The sequence below is a fragment of the Dendrobates tinctorius genome, unplaced genomic scaffold (assembly GCF_039654945.1).
Source record: "Dendrobates tinctorius isolate UK_male_01 unplaced genomic scaffold, ASM3965494v1 ptg000016l, whole genome shotgun sequence".
Lineage (NCBI taxonomy): Eukaryota > Metazoa > Chordata > Amphibia > Anura > Dendrobatidae > Dendrobates > Dendrobates tinctorius.
This window is the reverse complement of record NW_027361684.1, coordinates 90,546,669-90,571,618: the sequence shown is the minus strand read 5'-3', so window position 1 is coordinate 90,571,618 and position 24,950 is coordinate 90,546,669. Positions and strand designations below refer to the sequence as shown.

The 24,950-nt window shown below is 42.4% G+C and overlaps 1 protein-coding gene across 2 annotated transcripts in view; it reads right to left on the bottom strand.

Annotated features, from left to right (window-relative positions):
• The window catches only part of LOC141080662 (amine oxidase [flavin-containing] A-like), a 162,032-nt gene that overhangs the window by 38,903 nt on the left and 98,179 nt on the right, over positions 1-24,950 (bottom strand). For both annotated transcript variants that reach the window (XM_073566052.1, XM_073566051.1), the window contains exons 10-13: positions 18,116-18,169; positions 14,052-14,109; positions 12,698-12,795; positions 7,805-7,916 (exon numbers count right to left, since the gene is read on the bottom strand). In XM_073566052.1, coding sequence (XP_073422153.1) covers positions 7,805-7,916; positions 12,698-12,795; positions 14,052-14,109; positions 18,116-18,169 — 322 coding nt within the window. The remainder of the gene's footprint in view (positions 1-7,804; positions 7,917-12,697; positions 12,796-14,051; positions 14,110-18,115; positions 18,170-24,950) is intronic.

Genomic DNA, 24,950 nt, shown 5'->3' with positions numbered 1-24,950 from the left:
ATTTAACCTAAATATTGAGGTTTTAGTTTAGAAAAAACAACTCATGCAGAGCTGGCAGGGGCAGCAAAGAGCAACCACTGACAGGAGCAGAGGTACCAGACTGCAAATATAAAGGAATATGCTTCCTATCCTGGTATATACACTACCCATCCTGGTATATGCCCAACATCCTGGTATATGCTCCTCACTCACCAGCCCTGGTCCACTGATGTGGAATACGATGGCGCACATGTCCACAGGGAGGGCTGTGCATCCACCCTTTAGCACTTGTGCTATAGGATCGCCATCGCTGATCTAGTCTTTATTAGGGTTCTCTAATCTTCCCCGGCAGATTATTGTAGAGCGAGAAAAGGATCTCTTGCATAACTGATTTTGGACAGATGATCCTGTTATTTTCTAACAGATGAGCTGCAACCAAAGACGTCTAGCAGAGGCTGTGTTATAAAAATATTAAAACCGTTCTTGTGTATGAGAGAGTCAGATGAGATAGCTGCTGGCAGAATCATTGTTTAGCTGATAACTATCAAATGGGGAGCTTAAGGAGGATGTCCGGTCTTAAAGGGAACCTGTCAGCAAAGTTGTGCTGAGCAACCTACACACAGCGTGAGGTCAGCACCGTTACACTAATTAAAATGATACCTGGGTTGATGAAATCCATCTTGTGGTTGCTGTTTAATCTTTACTCTCAGTTTTTAGTTAATGATATGCTTTTGCTCCGGGGCGGCCTGAGGGCGGGGGGGGGTCTTCATGTGGCGCTCTGCTTAGGTATTCATAATGCAGACTGCTGACATGCGCAGTAGCAGTTCTTGGATCACCTACAGTATAAAAACCGTTTCCTTCCTTCGTCAACCATGACTCAGCCCAGAGAGCAAATTTTTACAAAACCTATGCAAATTGTGCAGTGGAAAACCAGGACAGTATTCCTACTCCAGCCTAACTACTGTTTGTGATTGGAGGCCCTAGGGATGGTGGCTTCCTGCGTCAACCATAACTCAGCCCAGAGATAATTTTTACAAACCCTATGCACATTGTGAAGTGGACAAACCAGGATAGTATTCCTACTCCAGCCTAACTACTATTCGTGATTGGAGGCCCTTGGGATGGTGGCTTCCTGCATCAACCATGACTCAGCCCATAGGGCTAATTTTTACAAACCCTATGTACATTGTGCAGTGGAAAAAACTTGAATGTAGAGTGGTCCTACCAAACTAATTTTTGTCATTGAAGGCCCTTGTGACAGGTTGTCCCACAATGCGACTGAGATAGGGGATACATATTCAATAGAAATCTAGGTTTGGAAGTTGTTCTTGTGTATCTGGAAAAGTGGAGTAATACTGCAACAAACAGATTCCCAGAAACCATATGCGAGTCAGAAATGCATGCAGGCATATTCTCCAGGTTCTTCCCATTCTGTTTCATCACTTTCCCATCCATTGCAGCCTTTTCCTCAGGCCCTCAGGCCCCCAGACCCTTTGTAGGGTCCAGCTGAAAATTACTCGCATTTCCCATTGACTTGCATTGTACTCACTATTCGGAACGTATACGTGATTTTTTTCAAAGTACTCGTTACGAGTATAGCGATTACGAATATTATGGTATTCGCTCATCACTAGTTTTAACATACTGTGTACTGCAAAACAGGAAAAAAAAATTCCAAGTGCTGTGAAATTGCAAAAAAAGTGCAATCCAACAGTTGTTTTTTTACCATGTTCAATAAATGCTAAAACTGACCTGCCATTATGATTCTCCAGGTCATTAAAAGTTCATAGACACCAAACATGCCTAGGTTCTTTTTTTATCTAAGTGGTGAAAAAAAATTGTTGTTTCCCGATACCCGTAGCGTCTCCATTTTTCGTGATTTCAGGTTGGGTGAGGGCTCATTTTTTGCGTGCCGAGCTGACGTTTTCAATGATATCATTTTGGTGCAGATAAGTTCTTTTGACTGCCCGTTATTGCATTTTAAATGAAATGTTGCGGAGACCAAAAAAACGTAATTCTGGCGTTTTTACTTTTTTTTCTCATAACGCCATTTAGCGATCGGCTTAATTCTTTTTTTATATAGATGTATTGGGCGTTTCTGAAAGGGACAATATCAAATATGTGTATATTTTATTTTTTTTATTGTTTTATTTTGAATGGGGCGATTTGAACTTCAGATTTTTTTTCTTTTCTTTTTTTTTAAATATTTTTAAAAACATTTTTTTTTACTTTTGGTATGCTTCAATAGTCTCCATGGGAGGCTAGAAGCTGCCATAATCCAATTGGCTCTGCTACATACAGGCGATGATCAGTTCGCCTGTATGTAGCAGAATTGCTCACTTGCTTTGAGCGCCGACCACCGGGTGGCACTCATAGCAATCCGGCACTGTCATGCAAGAAAAGAGGTCTGCTGGAGACCTCTGGTTGTCATGCCAACCTATCGGTGACCCGCAATAACGTGACGGGGTCACCGATGAGAGGAATTTCCAGCGCGCTTGCCAGAAGCACGAGTTAAATTGACAGAGGTATTTGACAGGTTAACAGCTGTGGGTGGATCGCGATTCCACCCACAGCTGTTGCGGGCACATGTCAGCTATATAGATCAGCTGAAATGTGCCCTGAAAGCTTTGGCCTCCGGGAGAGGAGTACGACATCGATGTACATTTACTCCCGATGTCGGAAAGGGGTTAGGCTACAAGTCTGCAGGGACCTGCATGCTTGGATTTCTTTCTCCTTTAATAATAAAGACCTTCATTTGAGAACTATATTTTGTGTTCACTTGTGTTATCTTTGTCTAATATTTAAATTTGTCTGGTGATCTCAAACATTTAAGTGTGACAAACAAGCAAAAGAATAAGAAATCAGGAAGGGGCAAACACTTTTTTTTGCACAACTGTATAAAATGCTAAATATGAAAAAATACAGACTTTCTTGCATATTGATGTATGAATAGCACCATAAATTAATACATACTGTTATCTAGCAACAATTTATGAAAAAGATCATAGATACAAAAGGAACATGTTTAACCCCTTCACGACCTTTGACGCCACGTAGGCGTCATGAAAAGTCGTGCCAGAACGACCCATGACGCCTATGTGGCGTCATGACTTTAAAGCCCCCCTGCGGGTCGGGTGACCGGGGTCACTGAAAGGTCACCCGACCCGCAGATACAGGGGGCTTTGTTGGTAGCCACGTGGGGGCGAAGCCACGCCCCCTGTGGCGAAGATCGCTCTGATTGGCTGTTTCACTTTTAACAGCCAATCAGAGCGATAGTAATATTTCATCAATGAAAATTGATGAAATATTACAATCCAGCCATGGCCGATGCTGCTGTAGCATCGGACATGGCTGGAAACACCGATTCCACCCCCCCCACCGGCGATCGCCCCCCCCGCAACTGAATGACAGCGGCGATCTGCCGCCGCTGTCATCATCTGCCCCCCTCCCATTCCCTCTGCTCCCCGCCAGCTTCCGATAACCCCCTCACCCCATCTCACCTCCCCCGGCACCTTCTAAGTCCCCCTGTCGCTCCCGGTGTCCGGCGGGTCCGGTTCATGGGCGCCGCCATCTTGAAAATGGCGGGCGCATGCGCAGTGCGCCCGCCCGAATCTGCCGGCTGCAGATTCCATTCTTTCATTTTGATCACTCTCACAGTGATCAAAATGAAAGAAAAAGTAAATAAACCCCCCGATTATCACCCCCATAGGTAGGCACAACTAATAAAGTAAAGAAAATATTTTTATTTTTATTTTTCCATTAGGGTTAGGGTTAGGGTTGAAAAGAGGGTTAGGGTTGAAAAGAGGGTTAGGGTTAGGGTTGAAAAGAGGGTTAGGGTTAGGGTTGAAAAGAGGGTTAGGGTTGGAAAGAGGGTTAGGGTTGGAAAGAGGGTTAGGGTTGGAAAGAGGGTTAGGGTTGGAAAGAGGGTTAGGGTTGGAAAGAGGGTTAGGATTGGAAAGAGGGTTAGGGTTGGAATGAGGGTTAGGGTTGGAATGAGGGTTAGGGTTGGAATGAGGGTTAGGGTTGGAATGAGGGTTAGGGTTGGAATTAGGGTTAGGGTTGGAATTAGGGTTAGCGTTGGAATTAGGGTTAGGCTTGTGGTTAGGGATGTGTTAGGGTTAGGGCTGTGGTTAGGGGTGTGTTGGGGTTAGGGTTGGAGTTAGAATTGAGGGGTTTCCACTGTTTAGGCACATTAGGGGGTCTCCAAACGCGACATGGTGCAACCATTGATTGCAGCCAATTTTGCGTTCAAAAAGTCAAACGGTGCACCCTCCCTTCCAAGCCCTGACATGTGCCCAAACAGTCGTTTACCCCAACATATGGGGTATCAGCGTACTCAGGAAAAATTGCACAACAACTTTTGGGGACCAATTTCCCATGTTACCCTTGGGAAAATAAAAAATTGGGGGCTAAAAAATTATTTTTATGGAAAAAAATTATTTTTTCATTTTCACGTCTCTGCATTATAAACTTCTGTGAAGCACTTGGGGGTTCAAAGTGCTCACAACACATCTTACATACGTTCCTTGGAAGGTCTAGTTTCCAAAATGGGGTCACTTGTGGGGGGTTTCCACTGTTTAGGCACATCAGGGGCTCTGCAAACGTAATTATGACCGCAGACTATTCCATCAAAGTCTGCATTTCAAAACGTCACTACTTCCATTCCGAGCCCTGACGTGTGCCCAAACAATGGTTCCCCCCCACATATGGGGTACCAGCATACTCAGGACAAACTGGAAAACAACTTTTGGGGTCCAATTTCTCCTGTTACCCTTGTGAAAATAAAAAATTGCGAGCTAAAAAATCATTTTTTTGAGGAAAAATTTTTTTTTTAATTTTCATGGCTCTGCGTTATAATCTTCTGTGAAGCACCTGGGGGTTCAGTGTGCTCACTACACATCTAGGCAACTTCCTTATGGGGTATAGTTTCCAAAATGGGGTCACTTGTGGGGGGTTTCAACAGTTTAGGTACATCAAGGGCTCTGCAAATGTAACATGATGCCCGCAGACCATGCCATCAAAGTCAGCATTTCAAAGTGTCACTACTTCCCTTCCGAGCCCTGACGTGTGCCCAAACAGTGGTTCCCCCCCACATATGGGGTATCAGTGTACTCAGGACAAATTGTACAACAACTTTTGGGGTCCAATTCATCCTGTTACTGTTGTGAAAAAAAATTGCGGGCTAAAAATCTTTTTTTTTTTTGAGGAAAAAAAATGATTTTTTATTTTCACGGCTCTGCGTTATAAACTTCTGTGAAGCACTTGGGGGTTCAAGGTGCTCACCACACATCTAGATAAGTTCCTTGGGGGGTCTAGTTTCCAAAATGAGGTCACATGCCGGGGGTTTCTACTGTTTAGGCACACAGGGGCTCTGCAAATGTAACATGACACCCTCAGACCATGCCATCAAAGTCAGCATTTCAAAATGTCACTACCTCCCTGCTGAGCCCCGACGTGTGCCCAAACAGTGGTCCCCCCCCACATATGGGGTACCAGTGTACTCAGGACTAACTGTACAACAACTTTTAGGGTCCAATTTATCCTGGTACCCCTGTGAAAATAAAAAATTGCGGACTAAAAATATTTTTTTTAAGAAAAAAAAATATTTTTTATTTTCACGGCTCTGCGTTATAAACTTCTGTGAAGCACCTGGGGGTTCAAAGTGCTCACTATGCATCTAGATAAGTTCCTTAGGGGGTCTAGTTTCCATACTGGGGTCATTTGTGGGGGAGCTCCAAAGTTTAGGCACACAGGGGCTCTCCAAACACGACATGGTGTCCGCTAACGATTGGAGCTAATTTTCATTTCAAAAAGTCAAATGGCACTCCTTCCCTTCTGAGCCCTGCCGTGCGCCCAAACAGTGGTTCCCCCCACATATGAGGTACCAGCGTACTCAGGACAAACTGGACAACAACTTTTGTGGTCCAATTTCTCCTGTTACCCTTGTGAAAATAAAAAATAGTGTGCTAAAAAAATCTTTTTTGAGGAAAAAAAATGATTTTTTATTTTCACTGCTCTACGTTATAAACTTTTGTGAAGCACTTGGGGGTTCAAAGTGCTCCCTACACATCTAGATAAGTTCATTAAGGGGTCTAGTTTCCAAAATGGTGTCACTTGTGGGGGAGCTCCAATGTTTAGGTACACAGGGGCTCTCCAAACGTGACATGGTGTCCGATAACGATTGGAGCGAATTTTCCATTCAAAAAGTCAAATGGCGCTCCTTGCCTTACGGGCCCTGCCATGCACCCAAACAGTGGTTTATGACCACATATAAGGTATCTGTGCACTCAGGAGAAATTTCCCAACACATTTTAGGATCCATTTTATCCTGTTGCCCATGTGAAAATGAAAAAACCGAGACCAAAAGAAAATTTTTGTGAAAAAAAAGTACTTTTTTTTTTACCGATCAATTTGTGAAGCACCTGGGGGGTTCAAAGTGATCACTATGCATGTAGATAAGTTCCTTGGGGGGTCTAGTTTCCAAAATGGGGTCACTTGGGGGGAATCTCCAGTGCTTAGGCGCACAGCGACTCTCCAAACGCGACATGGCAAGCGCTAAATATTTCAGCATATTTTCCATTCAAAAAGTCAAATATGCTCCTTCCCTTCCGAGCCCTGCCGTGCGCCCAAACAGTGGTTTATGACCACATATGAGGTATCAGTGTACTCAGGAGAAATTGCCCAACAAATTTTATGATCCATTTTATCCTGTAGCCCATGTGAAAATGAAAAAAATTAATGATAAAAGAAAATTTGTGGTGCAAAAAATAAAATGTCCATTTTTTCCTTCCACGTTGCTTTAGTTCCTGTGAAGCACCTGAAGGGTTAATAATCTCCTAGAATATAGTTTTGAGTAGTTTGAGGGGTGCAGTTTTTAGAATGGTGTCACTTTTGGGTATTTTCTGCCATATAGACCCCTCAAAGTGACTTCAAATGTGAGGTGGTCCCTAAAAAAAATGGTTTTGTAAATATTGTTGTAAAAATGAGAAATCGCTGGTCAACTTTTAACCCTTATAACTTCCTAACAAAAAAAAAAATTGTTTCCAAAATTGTGCTGATGTAAAGTAGACATGTGGGAAATGTTATTTAGTAACTATTTTGTGTCACATCACTCTCTGGTTTAACAGAATAAAAATTCAAAATTTGAAAATTGCGAAATTTTCAAAATTTTCGCCAAATTTCTGTTTTTTTCACAAATAAATGCAAAAATTATCGACCTAAGTTTACCACTAACATGAAGCCCAATATGTCACGAAAAAACAAACTCAGAATCGCTAAGATGCGTTGAAGTGTTCCAGAGTTATTACCTCATAAAGGGACACTGGTCAGAATTGCAAAAAATGGCCAGGTCATTAAGGTCAAAATAGGCTGGGTCATGAAGGGGTTAAATGAGGTACAAGCCAGAGATCTCAAGCAAAGGCGATGTGCAATTGGCAGCAAGCCCCACTAGATGGCTCTACAGCATTAAATAGTCATGAAAACTGATTCAGGAGGAATTTAGCAGAGAAGTTTAACTGAGAAAATACACCATCAAAATGGAACCAGATCCTCATTAAAACATTTGATTGAGATAATGAGAAACAATGTCTGTAGATATGTGTTCATTTAATTTTAATCAACATCTTCAATGTTCAACAAGGCCTTCGTTTGATCACTCTAGGGTCAGAAGAGCAGAAGGATCTTCTGTGGATGAATTTTCCTGGTATTGTTTCATGTTTCTTAAGGATAATTAGAGAGACTAGCAGATTTCACCAGTCACCTTTAGGAACATTCTGCTACTTTTACATTATCAATTACTTCTATAATTATTCTAGAGAAATGGTACCTCTCTGGCTGCTCTCTCCCCAGCTTGAACTGCTCCTTCCATGTATCCGCTCCACTGAGTAGCAGTTTCTGTTCCAGCAAAGTAAAGCCTCCCAACGGGCTGCCGAATGACACTTTAGAAAAAGGAGACACTTTAATGCAACCTATGCACACGTAAAGAAAATCTGTCACTACCTTTTTGCTACCTCATCAGACAGCAACGTAATGTAGGAAAAGAGACCTTGATTCCAGCGATGTATCACTTAGGCCGGGGTCACATTGTGTTATGGAAGTCCGTTAGACCAGTGTTCCCCAACTCCAGTCCTCAAGGCCCACCAACAGGACAGGTTTTCGGGATTTCATTTGTATTGCACAGGTGATGCAATCATCTGCGCTAGCGGGTATAGCATAATGCTATGCGCTGAATGGTCTGTGTTAACACAATATGAACCAGGCCTTAGATTACTGGGTGCAGCAGTTGTGACACAAGAAGAGTTCTTAGATGTAGCATGAAGCAGAGCTGAGAAAGATAACCCCACCCACACCACAGCTTACTATGTCCAATGTATATTGACAATGAGCTGCTTATCAGAGGAGGTGGCGTGGTCGGCCCAGGGCTCACGTGAACAGTAGTCCAGGCAGTGATTATCTCCTGGTGGTAAAACCTTTATTTTATGGAACCAACACCACACAGCCTAGTAAGTGACACATCACTGAAATCTGTGTCTCAGCCCTAACCACATGCTGTCCTCAGATTACATAATAAAAACCTATTGCCAAATCCTCTTTAATATACGAATTACATAAAATCCCATTTATACAGTCAAACTATTGTGCATGAGTACCTCTATAATAGTAAATTTGCAGCTAACAAAAGATTGCAGAAATTATGTCTTTTGTGAACCCCGGACATCCCTTGCCCCCCCCAAAAAATAAAAATACATTTTATGAAGAACAAAATGTTGTTCTTAAAGCAGATTTCCACTACTATGATACAGAAGAATATATTTAGGATCGTTAATATCAGTTCGGCAAGGGTTAAATAGCCTGCACCACAACCGATAAGCTATTACTAGACCCAGCAGCCATATATAAACAAAGTAAGGGGCGCTAATAATGCTTTGCTCTGCAGCCTGGTACTGCAGATTAGGCCTGTTTCACACTTCAGTTTTTGTGTCAGTTAAAATCCGCCAAAAGGCGGAAAGCGGATCCGTTGCTAAACTGATGTGAACGGATGTCACCGGACCGTTTTTTTGACGGATCCGATGAATGAAGAATTTTAAAGGAACCGTAGCCCGGGGAGGAGAGAGAGAGAGGAAGAGAGAGAGGAAGAGAGAGAGGAAGAGAGAGAGGAAGAGAGGAGAGAATTTTTTTTCCAGCCGCCAGAACAGACTTTAGGGTTAATTTTCCGGCTGAGTGAAGACTTTCGGGCATGCGCAGTGTGAAGTGCGGATCCTGCCGCCCGAATAAACGTTACATGCTCCGTTCAGGCATGTCGGCGGACGTCAAAATTTTCGCGGATCCGCAAAAAAACGGATCCAACGGATGGCCATCCGTCAAGATCCGCCGGTAATGCAACTTAATGGGGAAAAAACAGATCCGCCAAGCAAAATGGCGGATCCGTTTTTTTTGCAAAACGGCGGACCTTGACTGATGGACAAAAACTGAAGTGTGAAACAGGCCTTAGCTGGGAGTTGGGCACTGCAGATCAGCTCCACACCCAGCGCCCACACTGATCATCAGTTTCCATATACACTGCATAGTGGCTGCAACCCAAGTACTGCAGAGCAGCTCCCATTCATTTGAATCGGCATGTAATGGAGCAGCAGGATTCTGCTCTGCACTCATTACCCAGTGAGCGTGCCAGATGAATAGGTCATCAATATTAACATTCTAGTAATGGACATCACCTTTAGAAATGCAACATATACAACCTCATATACAAATACAACGTCATACAGCCAAAGAAAAAAAAAACTATTATAAGGATTTCATATATAATAAGCGGATGCAGTATACATGCATATACAACGAACATTCAAATAACATTCCGTGTTGTCACTAAAGAATGCAAAGAAGAAACAACCCAGCAGACCCACAGCAGAAACATTCCTGGGAACAGAAAGAGTTTAATCTTCAATGGGTGCTGCCCAATGTTCCCAGTGCTGTATGAGAATGATGTAGATCTAATATAAATAACTTCATTTTGCTGCTGGACAGTAACAAGTGAGAGCAATATAACAGATCATTATTAGCTGACACAAGCTGTTTAATGGCATCCAGCATTTTGTTGATAGACTTGCAGGGTGAAGAGGTTGCTTTCTTTCATTTCTCTGTGAGCTAAAAAGTTAATGGCAAGCAGGTATTCGCCTCTCTGTGCTTTACCATCAATTGGAGAAGTCTCTGCATCAGGTACCAATGAGGTGCAAACCAAAGATGGAGCATGCAGAGGGGAAAACTGGTCATAATGCAGGAAATAAGTCACACATAGTGGCCATAAATAGTGTTATTCTTCATGTACATACACAGGAAACCTTATCCTGAATAGTTACATGAAAGCACAGTTACCCTTTAAGCTTTTTAACAGATGCATTAAGGTTTCGTTACAAAATTGACTGATATTTGAAACTGTCCATAACGCCTCCATATTGCTTAAAGTCCCAGTTTCAGCTGCTAAAAACAGCCCCAAAGCATAATTCTTGCTCCACAATGCTTTACTGCGAGCATGGTGTTCATGTGGTAAAGCAAAGTGTTGGCTTTGCGCTAAACATACCTTTTGGAATTACGGGCATAAAGCTCAACCTTGGTCTCATCAGACCATTACACATTTTCCCACATGCTTTTTGACTGACTTCATGTAGATTTTGGCAAAACATAGCCAGGCTTAGATGTTTTTCTTTGTATGAAAAGGATTCCATTTTGCCACCCAATCCCACAGGCCAAACATGTGAAGAATACTTAAGATTGTCATCACATGCTGTACACAACCAGTACTTGTCAGAAATTCCTGCAGCTCCTTTAATGTTGCTGTAGCTTTTCAAACCAATTTTCTTGCCTTTTTTTTCATCAAATTTTTTATGGCGGTCCAGTTCTAAATAATGTAAGTATTGTGCCAATTTTAAGCCTCTTCTTGATGACCGCCTGAAAAATGCAACTAAGAAAATCAGGAAAATTCTACTAGAAATGCTGTACTTTTTATGGGGTTACCAGAATCACAGTAAATGATGGCATCTGTGTACTGAATACTATGTAACATAAATTTAAATGATATTGGATAACTGTGAACAAAACCACACCCCCAATTATAGCAGGCTGTTCACGCTTATGCAGCCACATTATTTTAGTTTTGCCATTTTATTTCCCAGCTCAAAATAATCTCCAGTTTATTCTCAATGGATTTACACAAATGATGGGTGACACTAAAGGTAGAAAAAGTTCTGAACTAATTGGTATGATTTTTTCACATGACACAGGGGTGATTATATCCACTTTATGTTGATCTCCTCCCTCCCTCGTTGTTCCAGCCTTAGGCTAGTTTCACACTAGCGTATATTCGACGCAGCATATGGCGCCGCTAAGCCCCGCACCCTGCCCGCCCCATCCGGTCATCGCCGCCTACTATCGCACATGGACGCTTGCGATCTGCGCACCCTATCTTTAGCATAGGGTGCGCAGATCATGCGCTGGCTGTGCGCTAGTAGGATTTTGGCGTGCGCTGCGCACTTTTGAAGGTGCGCCCCGAAATGCAACATGCTGCGTTCGGCGCGCACGGGCGCACCTTCAAAACTACGCAGCGCACGGCCAGCGCACGATCTGCGCACCCTATGCTAAAGATAGGGTGCGCAGATCGCAAGCGTCCATGTGCGATAGTAGGTGGCGATGACCGGATGGGGCGGGCAGGGAGATGGCAGGGGGCGGGGCTTAGCGGCGCCGTGTCGAATAAACGCTAGTGTGAAACTAGCCTTACAGCTTCAAAAAGCCAGAAGGTAAGTGTGTATGTAATCCAGTGTGTGATGATACTGATATAACTGTATATGAATATGCATTCATGTCCGTGTATTTGTAGGTGTACAAGCCCGTGTATATTAGTATGATTACATATCTGTGTATATTTTTTTGTTGTTGCCTTCAGGTGTTTTACACCAGTATTATTCAGTGTGTGATGGACAAGATACAGACCAATTAAGGCCAATGTGTAGATAAATTGCAGAATACATTATTGTGGTCTCGTCTACATTCCAGAAACGTGCACGAAATAAAAGGCAGCTCCTGCACCCATCCAAAATGCGAACAAGTAAGAGAATCTGCACACACAGACGGTCACATCCACAAATGTTCAATATGAATGGCCTGGATTTTTATCACAACCCAGCCTTAGACTGTTCCACATTTTTACAACAGTTGAGATAGAGGGAACTTTTCTTAAAGGCATTGGTCACATGATCCATACCTTGAACAAATGTGTGGAAAAAAATAATTGCCAGCAATTCACCAATGTATACTTAAGTTTTGGGTCATTTTCCCTCTCCGTGATGCTACGTAACATTGTTAGATTTTTTGTCCTGACCAAATGCCGCCACCATCCATGAGGTGGACCCAGATGGAGGGTCATCTGAGCATCCATGGCCGATACAGCAAATGTATACTGTAAAGGTCATTTTACACATGTGAGGGAAGGAGGCACAATTTGTTTTATCTGCTTAGGGCTCCAAAATTACCTGACCCTTCCTCGACAGTCAGCACACTGATGAGATCAGGCTGTAACAGAATATGACAGCCATTACAGATCTCATTTCGTAGGTTATGGGTCTACACACAGCAGCTCATTGAGTCCCATTGCCCTGACGTCTTCTCAGCACAATTCCATTCACATAAGTAAAACTCTTTCTCTTGTTACACTGTCTTGCCCCCTTACCTTCCATATTGTGTCATGACTCCTGGTGGGAAGTGGGCGGTATAGCAGCCTCCAGAATATTGTTCCTCACACCAGTTCTTCTCCTCGTAATGTACAGGCTATGCAACAATGAAAATAGTAATATAGTACACAGTAGGCATATAACAATCATAAATTTACTGTAAAATAAAAAAAAAAAAAGAATAGTCATTAAAAATTATAGTTGACATTTCATTTATTTAAGAAAAAACACCCAATTTCTTTGTATATTCATGTTGTCCACCCATCTGTATTTGAACATGGTAGATTATTTCTCCTTGCCCACCGGGCACACCTCTACGACTGAAATTTGCTGGCTCCCAGGAGGAATAACGTTAATGTTCTCCTGGTAGCCGCACTAGTAAGGCAGCCGGACCGCATTGTAACGCTATTAACCTTAGATCTGCAAGTAAGGATCTTTACCAAGGGGGCATGGCTCACATGATTCTCTGGGGGTGTGTGTATAGGCTGCTCTGCATTATTACCCTGTGAGCATCACCCCCTTGGAAAACACCACAAAATTTAGCCCCAAATGAAAGTCAATATGGCGCATTTAAAAAAAAAAAAAAAGGGTATACTCAAAGGTGCGAGTGGGAATAAGACAAGAGCAAAACTGGGCTTCTTATGACTTTGTGACATGTTCTCTTTAATGGGGCTGACGCATGAGGACAACCCCTGTTAGGATATGCTATTAGTACAAACGAACATCATGGAGGATTGGGGTCGCACAATCTGAAACCCCTTTTATCGTGTGCAGAATTCAATGCATTACATGGATGATCATTAGCTTATTCATCTGAATGGCTGTCAAGTAATAATTAATTATTTTGGCAAAATCCGCTAAGGGTTGCACAGCTACTCAAATCTGAAAGGAGCTGTCTCTGATGTGTTTAGTTAAAGCGTAACCGTTGTTTTAATTTTTATGTCATAGTTCAACTTTGTAACTTATAATATATCTTATCAGAATAATGTGTTTCTCTGCCAAAACTGATCAGTCATTATCAAAAGTCTGAAAAATCTGTATTCAATGAAGACAGACTTTCCCATTACTGAGATAGGAGATGGCAGCTGCTACCGATACAATTCTATGTAGATAGGATGGGGGAGGAGCTCTGTGTATAGCTCCTCCCTCCTGTCAGGTAAATCTTGCTGCCCAATCCACAGGCAGCATGAATCAGACACTGGCTTTATATCTCAGTCAGGCATGCTTGATATAAAACCTAAAAACTTTGTGGAGATTCAGCCTATTATGAAATCAAACATTCACTTTGAAGAAGAAACGCAACAGAAATATTATGCAACTATACAACTATATTGTAGTAGTAAGATAACTTACATGTAATGCTTTTTCAGTGCCTAACACTTTGGCATAGTACTCAGAAATTCTTTTCTTTCTGTGTAAAGGAAGACAAATGCACCAAAACATTTTTAAAACTAAGAAAATTTAAGAAATACACCTAGGGCCAGTATTCTGGTGCTAAAAGCATTGAAAAGTCGCAACATTTTGGTGTTAACTCGAGGTCGCCCTAAAATGTTGTGACTTTTGACGTTCTCACACCACTTTTGCCCAGCTCTGACCGCTGCTACACCATTTTTCTCCAGCCAGAACTGGGGTAGGATATCTGTTGAGGCGCACACAGCGGTACATACTACTCATCCGATGCTTCTGAGGAGCGTCTGACTCCAGCCTGCTTCGTCATCAAGACCGTGGTGCCCAACACCAGACTTGATAAATCAAGGCCTAAATCTTTTAGGATGCCTTTCAGTTTTTAGACCATTTAAATGTAGAATTTTCCATACTTCACTTGCATATAAAAATAGATTTTTAGAAAAAATAAGCTAAAATACATTCAAATTCTCACAAACTGAAGCTTGTGTCTTTGCTTTAATCATAAATTTCCATAGCTTAAAGGGGATTTTTATCAGGTTTTTGCTGACCCATCTAAGAGCAGGATAATGTAGGGCAGAGACCCTCATTCCAGCTATGTATTACTTACTGACTACTTGCTACAGTTTTGATACATTAACTGTTTAACCTGCTGCAGCTCTACCAGGTCCCTGAATGCTGAACTCTGTATAACTCCACCTACACCACTGGTTTGCACCTAAAGGCCGGGGTCACACTTGCGAGAAACTCGCACAAGTCTCGCGTCTTAATAACTGGCACTGCCGCCGACACTCGAGACCGGAGCGCTCAGCTACATAGAAATACATGCAGCCGCACACTCCGGTCCCGAGTGCCAGCGACAGTGCCGGATATTGACACACGAGACTTGTGCGAGTTTCTCGCAATTGTGACCCCGGTCTTATATGTCCTCTGTGCATAGGCAGAATTCTGGCAATCAGCAATGCACAGCAGGGATAGACAGAGCTAATGCATATCAAGGACTACATTGCTTCAGGTTTCCTAGTCCTCTCAGAATCTCCTGCTGATGCAGCCCAGTAATTTACAAACTGCAGAAATTATAATCTTTGTCCCTACATCATGCTGAAATCTGATGAGGTAGAAAAATCTGATCACAGCGTCCTTTTAATCCCTTCATGACCTTGAAATTTTCTGATTTTGCGCTTTTGTTTTTTCCTCCCCTTCTTCTAAGAACCATAACTTTTTTTTTATTTTTCCTTCAATATAGCTTGTTTGTTTGCGGAAACAGCTATACTTTTGAATGACACTATTGGTTTTACCATACAGTGTACTGGAAAATGGGGAAAAAAATCCAAGTGCGGTGAAATTGAAAACAAAGTGCAATTCCACAATTGTTTTTTAGGTTTTGTATTTACCATGTTCACTATATGGTAAAACTGAGCTGCCATTATGATTCTCCAGGTCAGTACGAGTACTCAGACACCAAACATGTATAGGCTTTTTTTATTTAAGCAGTGAGAAAAAAAATTACAAAATTTGTAAGAAAAACATTTTTTGCTTTTGTCAACATTTTTCGACACTCAAAGCGTTTCATTTTTTGGGATCTAAGGCTGGGGAAGAGCTTATTTTTTGTAGCATGAGCTGATGTTTTTATTGATACAATTTTGAGGTAGATAAGATGTTTTGATCGCTTCTCATTTTATTGCAATGTTGCGTCGGCCCAAAAAAACGTAATTCTGGCGTTTTGATGTATTTTCTTGTTACGCCGTTTACCAATCGGATTAATTGCTTTTCTATTTTTATAGAGCGGACATTTGTGAAAAATCTATACCAAGTATGTATATTTTTTTTTATTGTTTTATTCTCAATGAGACAAAAGGATTTGAACGTTTGTGGTTTTTAAAGTTTTACTGACTTCAGTAGTTTCCTTAGAAGACTTGAAGCTGCGATCTGAACGCTTGTGCTATACATGCCACAGCACTGCTATATACTGTATAGCAAAAATCACGATCTCCTATGAACGCTGGCCACGAGACAGGACATTTACAATGACAGGCACGGGGGTCTTCTGCAGAACCCTGGCTGTCATGGCAAACCATCGGCGCCCAGCGATTGCGTGACAGAGGCACCAATGGGTGGCATTTGTGACACTCTTTCGGCCTGCACATTTTAAATCAGTGATTGACAGCAGGATTTATCAAGTTAACAGCTGAAACCCCAGCTCTTAAAGGCACTTGATGGCTGATTAAATCCCTCATCAAGATGCGGGATCAGCGTCAGAGCTCGCATCAAAGGCAAGTACAGGACCTTTGACATACCAGTACGGCAAAGGTCATGAAGGGGTTAAAGTTGGCTCAACAGGTACAAAATCAAAGCTACTAAGGGCATTAAAGGGAATCTGTCAGTAGGTTTTTTGCTATGAAATTTAAGTGCAGAATAATGTAGGAGGAAAAAAACCTTGATTCCAACAATGTGTCACTTATTGGGCTTTGTGTTGCTGTTTCAATCAAATCAGTGTTTTATCAGCAGAAGATTATCACTACAGGACTAGGTGTTCTGTGCCTCCTAGACAACACCCTGCATGCAACCTCATCAATATCACTGATTAGCACCTTTCTGTTAATGTACAGTGCACACAAAAAGTTGCCAATCAGTGGTATGGGGGTGGGGGTTATACAAAGCTCAGTATTCTGAGCACTGCTTGATCTGCTGCTAAAAAACAGTGAATTTATCAAAATGACAACATGCAGACAAGCAAGTGATACATCGCAGTAATTAGGTTCTCTGTCCCTACATGATGTTGCTGTCAGTTTTCAAAGTAAAAAACAGCTGACAGATTCCCTTTAACACGACAGAAAAGCATCAGTTTTTCATGTAAATCATGTGAATAATAGCTTTTCACCCCTTTTTTTTACATTAAAATGAAACAAAAGAATTTTAATCTTCAAGAAATGTGGATGTGTAAAGTTCCTCACTAGATTAAAGTGTACTCATAGTCACGAGTATGCTGAGTAAAGGGTAATGGTGCTTTCATATTGCGTTGTGTGTGTCCATCAGGGCAAACATCTGAATCACCCGCAAAATGGTGTCCAGATGTATGCACTGACGGGGCCATAGACTGCAATGGTGATGGCAGAGGGAACGCACGCTCTGACATGCACTTTTTCCTGGAGTGTACGCCTATACACTATAGGCACTATATTGATGTCTCTCATCTCTAGGATTTCTTCGGGATGCAGGTTTACCAACCGTCCAAAAATTTCAGGACAGTCTGTAACAAAATGTAAGGCGTCCGTGATTTCTTTGAAGCCGAAAAAACATTTTGACTATAAGGCTAAGTGCACACGTAGCAGAAAATTTCTGCTGAAAAACCTGACTCCCTTCCCAGAAACCGCGTGTTTTTTTCTGCGCATTTTCTGCGTCTTTTTTGCGCGGTTTTTATGATTTTTTTTTCCGCGCGTTTTCAAGACGCATAGAAATAGCCAGAAATGCGGAAAAATCCGCGAAATTAATTAGCATGCTGCGTTTTTTACCGCAAAGCGGTTTTTTTCGCGGTAAAAACCGCATCAGAATGCACAAAAAGTGCAAAATGCATAGAAATGAATGGGAAGCTTATTTTTAGCAGTTTTATTGGAAAATCCGCTAAAAATACCACTAAAAAAACGCTGTGTGAACACAACCTAATTATCATCATTTTACAGTTCACAGTGAATGTAGCTGATGTGCTCATATCAGAATTATGGGCTGTAGACATCACTTATAATCATAATGATTTATTATGGTTTTCCAATGTGTCTGTACAAAATATTGTCTGTCTTTGATTTTTTCATAAACTGTCGAAGAAATAAAAAGCCAAGTTGGCAACCCTGTTGGGATGCCTGATATAAGGCACTACCTTCCGATATTCTACCATGTTAATGATTTATTGATGTTATCCCAATAATATAGGCTTACTCATTGAGTATAATATTTTTTGCCTTATTACCATTGAGTAAGTCATGTAGCTTTGTTCATTATCATAAAGAGACCCTTACCTCTCCTCCTTAGTGAGATTTGTAAGGGCAGATGATCTTCTTGATAAAATAAAACTGAAATAAATAAAAATAAATAAATGATGGCACATTTTATAACACTGAGCAGCAGCTGCCAGAAATCAATAAAAACTACTAATAAATGCAGATCCCAAACAGATAAAGCTTCAGAGCTTTAGAGAACACCTGACATCCGATTTATGCTGTCCGATTCATGGGTAGCATGAACGTTTTACTCTGCAGCGCTGTAGCATAGCAAAGAAATTTTGCAGTGAGAAGCCTGTCAATGAACTGCAGCAGGGCTGGAAGAATCAGGCCAGGGATATTGGACTAGCTAGTAGCGATGGGCTAACCCAAATGCTAAAATGTCTATGCAGAAAGTCCGTGTTACTGTTCGGGTTCGGCAGCTCGAACAAAGCTTGCTGAAATTATGCAACAGACCCAATCAACACGCTTTTCCTGTGTGGGCATTTCCGGCTCCACTACATCCATATGAAGTATTGAAATGTCTGTCATAGGCCAGGGCACGGTATAAAAAAAAAAAATTATGTGGGGGTCGAATCTATTTTTGATAACAAGCGTAGGTAAAACACTATAACAAGCGTAAAAACACTAGTGCACGCCCTTATCATCTCCTGCCTCGACTACTGCAACCTCCTACTCTCTGGCCTCCCCTCCAGCACTCTGGCACCACTCCAGTCTATCCTACACTCTGCTGCCCGACTAATCCACCTGTCTCCCTGCTATTCCCCTGCCTCCCCCCTCTGCGAGGCCCTTCACTGGCTTCCTATTGTCCAGAGACTCCAGTTCAAAACCCTAACCATGACATACAAAGCCATCCACAACCTGTCTCCTCCATACATCTGTAACATGGTCTCCCGGTACCTACCCGCACGCAACCTTCGATCCTCTCAAAATCTCCTTCTCTACTCCCCCCTCATCTCTTCTTCCCACAACCGCATTCAAGACTTCTCCCGTGCTTCTCCCATACTCTGGAACTCTCTGCCGCAACACATCAGACTCTCACCAACAACGGAAACCTTCAAGAAGAACCTGAAGACCCACCTGTTCTGACAAGCCTACAGCCTGCAATGATCCTTGTTCTACTGAACCACAGCACGACCTGCTCTACCCTCTCCTAGTGTATCCTCACCCATCCCTGTAGACTGTGAGCCCTCGCGGGCAGGGTCCTCTCTCCTTCTGTACTTGGGTGTCCCTTTGTCTTGTACATGTTTATGGTACTTGTCTATATTTCCCCTTTTCCCTGTAAAGCGCTATGGAATAAATGGCGCTATATAAATGTATAATAATAATAATAATAATAATAATAGGTAAAGCCGACAGCTGCGGTCTGCAACCATTAGCTGTCAGCTTTAAATTAACTGGTTATCAAAAATAGAGGGGTCCCCACACAGCTTTTTTTAATTATTTAAATAAATAATTTTAAAAAAATAGAGTGGGGTCCCTCACATTTTTTAATAACCAGCCAAGCTAGCGCAGACAGCTGGGGTCTGGTATTCTCAGGCCATGGATACTTGGCCATTCCCAGCCTAAAAACAGCAGCTAGCAGCCACCCCAGAAAAGGCACATCCATTAGATGAGCCAATTCTGGTGCTTTGCCCAGCTCTTCCCGCTTGCCCTGGTACAATGGCAAATGGGATAGTATTTTGGGGTTGATGTTAGCTTTGTAATGTCAGCTGACTTCAAGCTCAGGGGTTAGTAATGGAGAGTTGTTTATCAGAGACCCTCATTACTAACCCAGTAAGTAAAAAGAAAAGTCCTTTATTTGAACAAAACATTCCTACACAATTACCCTTTTTTTCAATTTATTAACATAAAAATAAAAGATCAAAGTATTCCTTACCTATCTGCCGTTAATCCATAATGATGATGTCCAACAATGAACACCAACTCTGATACATCTGGTTCCACTGTTGAGCAGTAACATCAGTAATGTAACTGTTCAGGCCGGCAACCAGATCACACTGAGCGGAGCGTGAGAACGCGGTTGCGTGTGACCTACGGTAACCTTAATGAAGTTACCGGCGGTCACACGCAGCCACGTTCTCATGCTCAGCTCACTGATTTGGTTGCCAGGCTGAGTGGTAACATTACTGATGTCACCACTCAGCAATGCAACCAGATGTAGCAGAGTTGGGGCTTTGTCGTGGGACATCAGTATTATGGATTATCGGAGAAAAAAAAAATATATAGTGCTCTCAGTGAGAGAAACAAAATAGGAATCTTGTGGGTATGATACCTTTTAACCCCTTCAAGACCAAGCCTATTTTGACCTTAATGACCAGGCCATTTTTTGCAATTCTGACCAGTGTCCCTTTATGAGGTAATAACTCAGGAACGCTTCAACGGATCCTAGCGATTCTGAGATTGTTTTTTCGTGACATATTGGGCTTCATGTTAGTGGTAAATTTAGGTTGATAATTTTTGCGTTTATTTGTCAAAAAATCAGAAATTTGGTGAAAATTTAGAAAATTTTGCAATTTTCAAATTTTGAACTTTTATTCTGTTAAACCAGAGAGTTATGTGACACAAAATAGTTAATAAATAACATTTCCCATATGTCTACTTTACATCAGCACAATTTTGGAAATAAAATATTTTTTTGTTAGGAAGTTATAAGGGTTAAAAGTTGACCAGCGATTTCTCATTTTTACAATAAAATTTACAAAACCATTTTTTTAGGGACCACCTCACATTTGAAGTCACTTTGAGGGGTCTATATGGCAGAAAATACCCAAAAGTTACACCATTCTAAAAACTGCACCCCTCAAGCTACTCAAAACTACATTCAATAAGATTATTAACCCTTCAGGTGTTTCACAGGAACTAAAGCAATGTGGAAAGAAAAAATGGACATTTTAATTTTTCCAACAAAAATTTTCTTTTAGCATCAATTTTTTCATTTTCACATGGGAAACAGGATAAAATGGATCCTAAAATTTGTTGGGCAATTTCTCCTGAGTACAACGATACCTCATATGTAGTCAAAAACCACTGTTTGGGCGCACGGTACGGCTCAGAAAGGAAGGAGCGCCATTTGACTTTTTGAATGGAAAATATGCTGGAATATTTAGCGGTTGCCATGTCGTGTTTGGAGAGCCCCTGTGTGCATAAACATTGGAGCTCCTCCACAAGTGACCCCATTTTGGAAACTAGACCCCCCAAGGAACTTATCTAGATGCATAGTGATCACTTTGAACCCCCAGGTGCTTCACAAATTGATCTGTAAAAAAAAAAATACTTTTTTTTCACAAAAATTTTCTTTTAGCCTCAGTTTTTTCATTTTCACATGGGCAACAGGATAAAATGGATCCTAAAATTTGTTGAGCAATTTCTCCTGAGTGCACAGATACCTCATATGTGGTCATAAACCACTGTTTGGGTGCACGGCAGGGCCCGGAAGGCAAGGAGCACCATTTGACTTTTTGAATGGAAAATTAGCTCCAATCGTTATCGGACACCATGTCGCATTTGGAGAGCCCCTGTGCACCTAAACATTGGAGCTCCCCCACAAGTGACCCCATTTTGGAAACTAGACCCCCTAAGGAACTTATCTAGATGTGTAGGGAGCACTTTGAACCCCCAAGTGCTTCACAAAAGTTTACAACACAGAGCAGTGAAAATAAAAAATATTTTTTTTTCCTCAAAAATGATTTTTAGCACACTATTTTTAATTTTCACAAGGCTAACAGGAGAAATTGGACCACAAATCTTGTTGTCCAGTTTGTCCTGAGTACGCTGGTACCCCATATGTGGGGGGGAACCACTGTTTGGGCACACGGCAGGGCTCAGAAGGGAAGGAGCGCCATTTGACTTTTTGAAATGCAAATTACTTCCAATCGTTAGCGGACACCATGTCGTGTTTGGAGAGCCCCTGTGTGCCTAAACATTGGAGCCCCCCACAAATGACCCCATTTTGGAAACTAGACCCCCTAAGGAACTTATCTAGATGTGTAGTGAGCACCTTGAACCCTCAAGTGCTTCACAACAGTTTATGACGCAGAGCCATGAAAATAAAAAAAAAAATTTTTTCCCTCAAAAAATTATTTTTTAGTGCGCAATTTTTTATTTTCACAAGGGTACCAGGATAAATTAGACCCCAAAATTTGTTGTCCAGTTTGTCCTGAGTACGCTGGTACCCCACATGTGGGGGGGAACCACTGTTTGGGCACACGTCGGGGCTCGGAAGGGAAGTAGTGACATTTTGAAATGCTGACTTTGATGGAATGGTCTGCGGGTGTCATGTTACATTTGCAGAACCCCTGATGTACCTAAACTGTGGAACCCCCCCACAAGTGACCCCATTTTGGAAACTAAACCCCCCAAGGAACTTATCTAGATGTGTGGTGAGCACCTTGAACCCCCAAGCGCTTCACAGAAGTTTATAACGCAGAGCCGTGAAAATAAAAAATATTTTTTTTTCCTCAAAAAAAATGATTTTTAGCTAGCAATTTTTTTTTTCACAAGGGTAGCAGGATAAATTGGACCCCAAAAGTTGTTGTCCAGTTTGTCCTGAGTACGCTGATACCCCATATGTGGGGGATGACCACTGTTTGGGTACACGTCGGGGCTCGGAAGGGAAGTAGTGACATTATGAAATGCTGACTTTGATGGAATGGTCTGCGGGCATCATGTTACATTTGCAGAACCCCTGATGTACCTAAACTGTGGAACCCCCCCACAAGTGACCCCATTTTGGAAACTAGACCCCCTAAGGAACTTATCTAGATGTGCGGTGAGCACCTTGAACCCCCAAGTGCTTCACAGAAGTTTATAACGCAGAGACGTGAAAATAAAAAATATTTTTTTTTCCTCAAAAAAAATGTTTTAGCCAGCAATTTTTTTTTCACAAGGGTAGCAGGATAAATTGGACCCCAAAAGTTGTTGTACAGTTTGTCCTGAGTACGCTGGTGCCCCATATATGGGGGGGAACTATTGTTTGGGCACACGTAAGGGCTCGGAATGGAAGTAGTGGCGTTTTGAAATGCAGACTTTGATGGAATGGTCTGCGGTCGTCATTACGTTTGCAGAGCCCCTGATGTGCCTAAACAATAGAAACCCCCCACAAGTGACCCCATTTTGGAAACTAGACCTCCCAAGTAACTTATCTAGATGCCTGGTGAGCACTTTGGACCCCCAAGTGCTTCACAGAAGTTTATAACGCAGAGACGTGAAAATTAAAAAAAAAAATTTTTCCGCAAAAATATTTTTTTAGCCCCCAATTTTTTATTTTCCCAAGGGTACCAGGAGAAATTAGACCACCAAAGTTGTTGTGCAATTTTTCCTGGGTACGCTGATACCCCATATGTTGGGGTAAACCACTGTTTGGGCACACGTCGGGGCTTGGAAGGGAGGAAGCACCGTTTAACTTTTTGAACGTAAAATTGGCTGGAATCAATGGTTGCACCATGTCGCGTTTGGTGACCCCCTGATGTGCCTAAACAGTGGAAACCCCTCAATTCTAACACCAGCCCTAACCCCAACACACCCCTAACCCTAATTCCAACCCTAACCATAACCCTAACCCCAACAGACCCCGAACCCTAATCCCAACCCTAACCATAACCCTAACCACAAGCCTAACCCTAATTCCAACCCTAATTCCAACCCTAACCCTAATTCCAACCCTAACCCTAATTCCAACCCTAACCCTAATTCCAACCCTAACCCTCTTTCCAACCCTAACCCTCTTTCCAACCCTAACCCTCTTTCCAACCCTAACCCTCTTTCCAACCCTAATCCTAACCCTCTTTTCAACCCTAACCCTTTTTTCAACCCTAACCCTCTTTTTAACCCTAACCCTCTTTTTAACCCTAACCCTCTTTTTAACCCTAACCCTAACCCTCTTTTCAACCCTAACCCTAACCCTCTTTTCAACCCTAACCCTAATGGAAAAATAAAAATAAAAATATTTTCTTTATTTTATTAGTTCTGCCTACCTATGGGGGTGATAATCGGGGGGTTTATTTACTTTTTTTTTTCATTTTGATCACTGTGAGAGTGATCAAAATGAAAGAATGGAATCTGCAGCCGGCAGATTCGGGCGGGCGCACTGCGCATGCGCCCGCCATTTTCAAAGATGGCGGCGCCCATCATCCGGACCCGAGGGACCCTGGGAGGGTCGGGGGGACTCAGGAGGTACCGGGGGGGTGAGGGGGGGATCGGAGGCTGGCGGGGAGCAGAGGGAATGGGAGGGGGGCAGATGATGACAGCGGCGGCAGATCGCCGCTGTCATTCAGTTGCGGGGGGGCGATCGCCGGTGGGGAGGGGGGTGGAATCGGTGTCTCCAGCCATGTCCGATGCTACAGCAGCGTCGGACATGGCTGGATTGTAATATTTCATCAATTTTCATTGATGAAATATTACTATCGCTCTGATTGGCTGTTTCACTTTTAACAGCCAATCAGAGTGATCGTAGCCACGTGGGGGTGAAGCCACGCCCCCTGAGGTGAATTACAAAGCCCCCTGTATCTGCGGGTCGGGTGACCTTTCAGTGACCTAGGTCACCCGACCCGCAGGGGGGCTTTGAAGTCATGACGCCACATAGGCGTCACTGGTCAAATTTGAACCAGGTTTCATGACGCCTATGTGGCGTCATTGGTCGTGAAGGGGTTAATGGCTAACAAATAATAGTGAATGATGTTACAAAGCAAGCTTTCGGGACTGCAGATCCCTGGGACATTCACATGTTCCTCTTCCAATGTGGTGTATTTAATTCAATGCAATATATGTCCTGTGGGTGGCCTCTATGTTGGAGAAACAGGACAGAGACTGAGAGCAAGGATGACGTCTCATCGTCATCACACCTTGCCTGTGC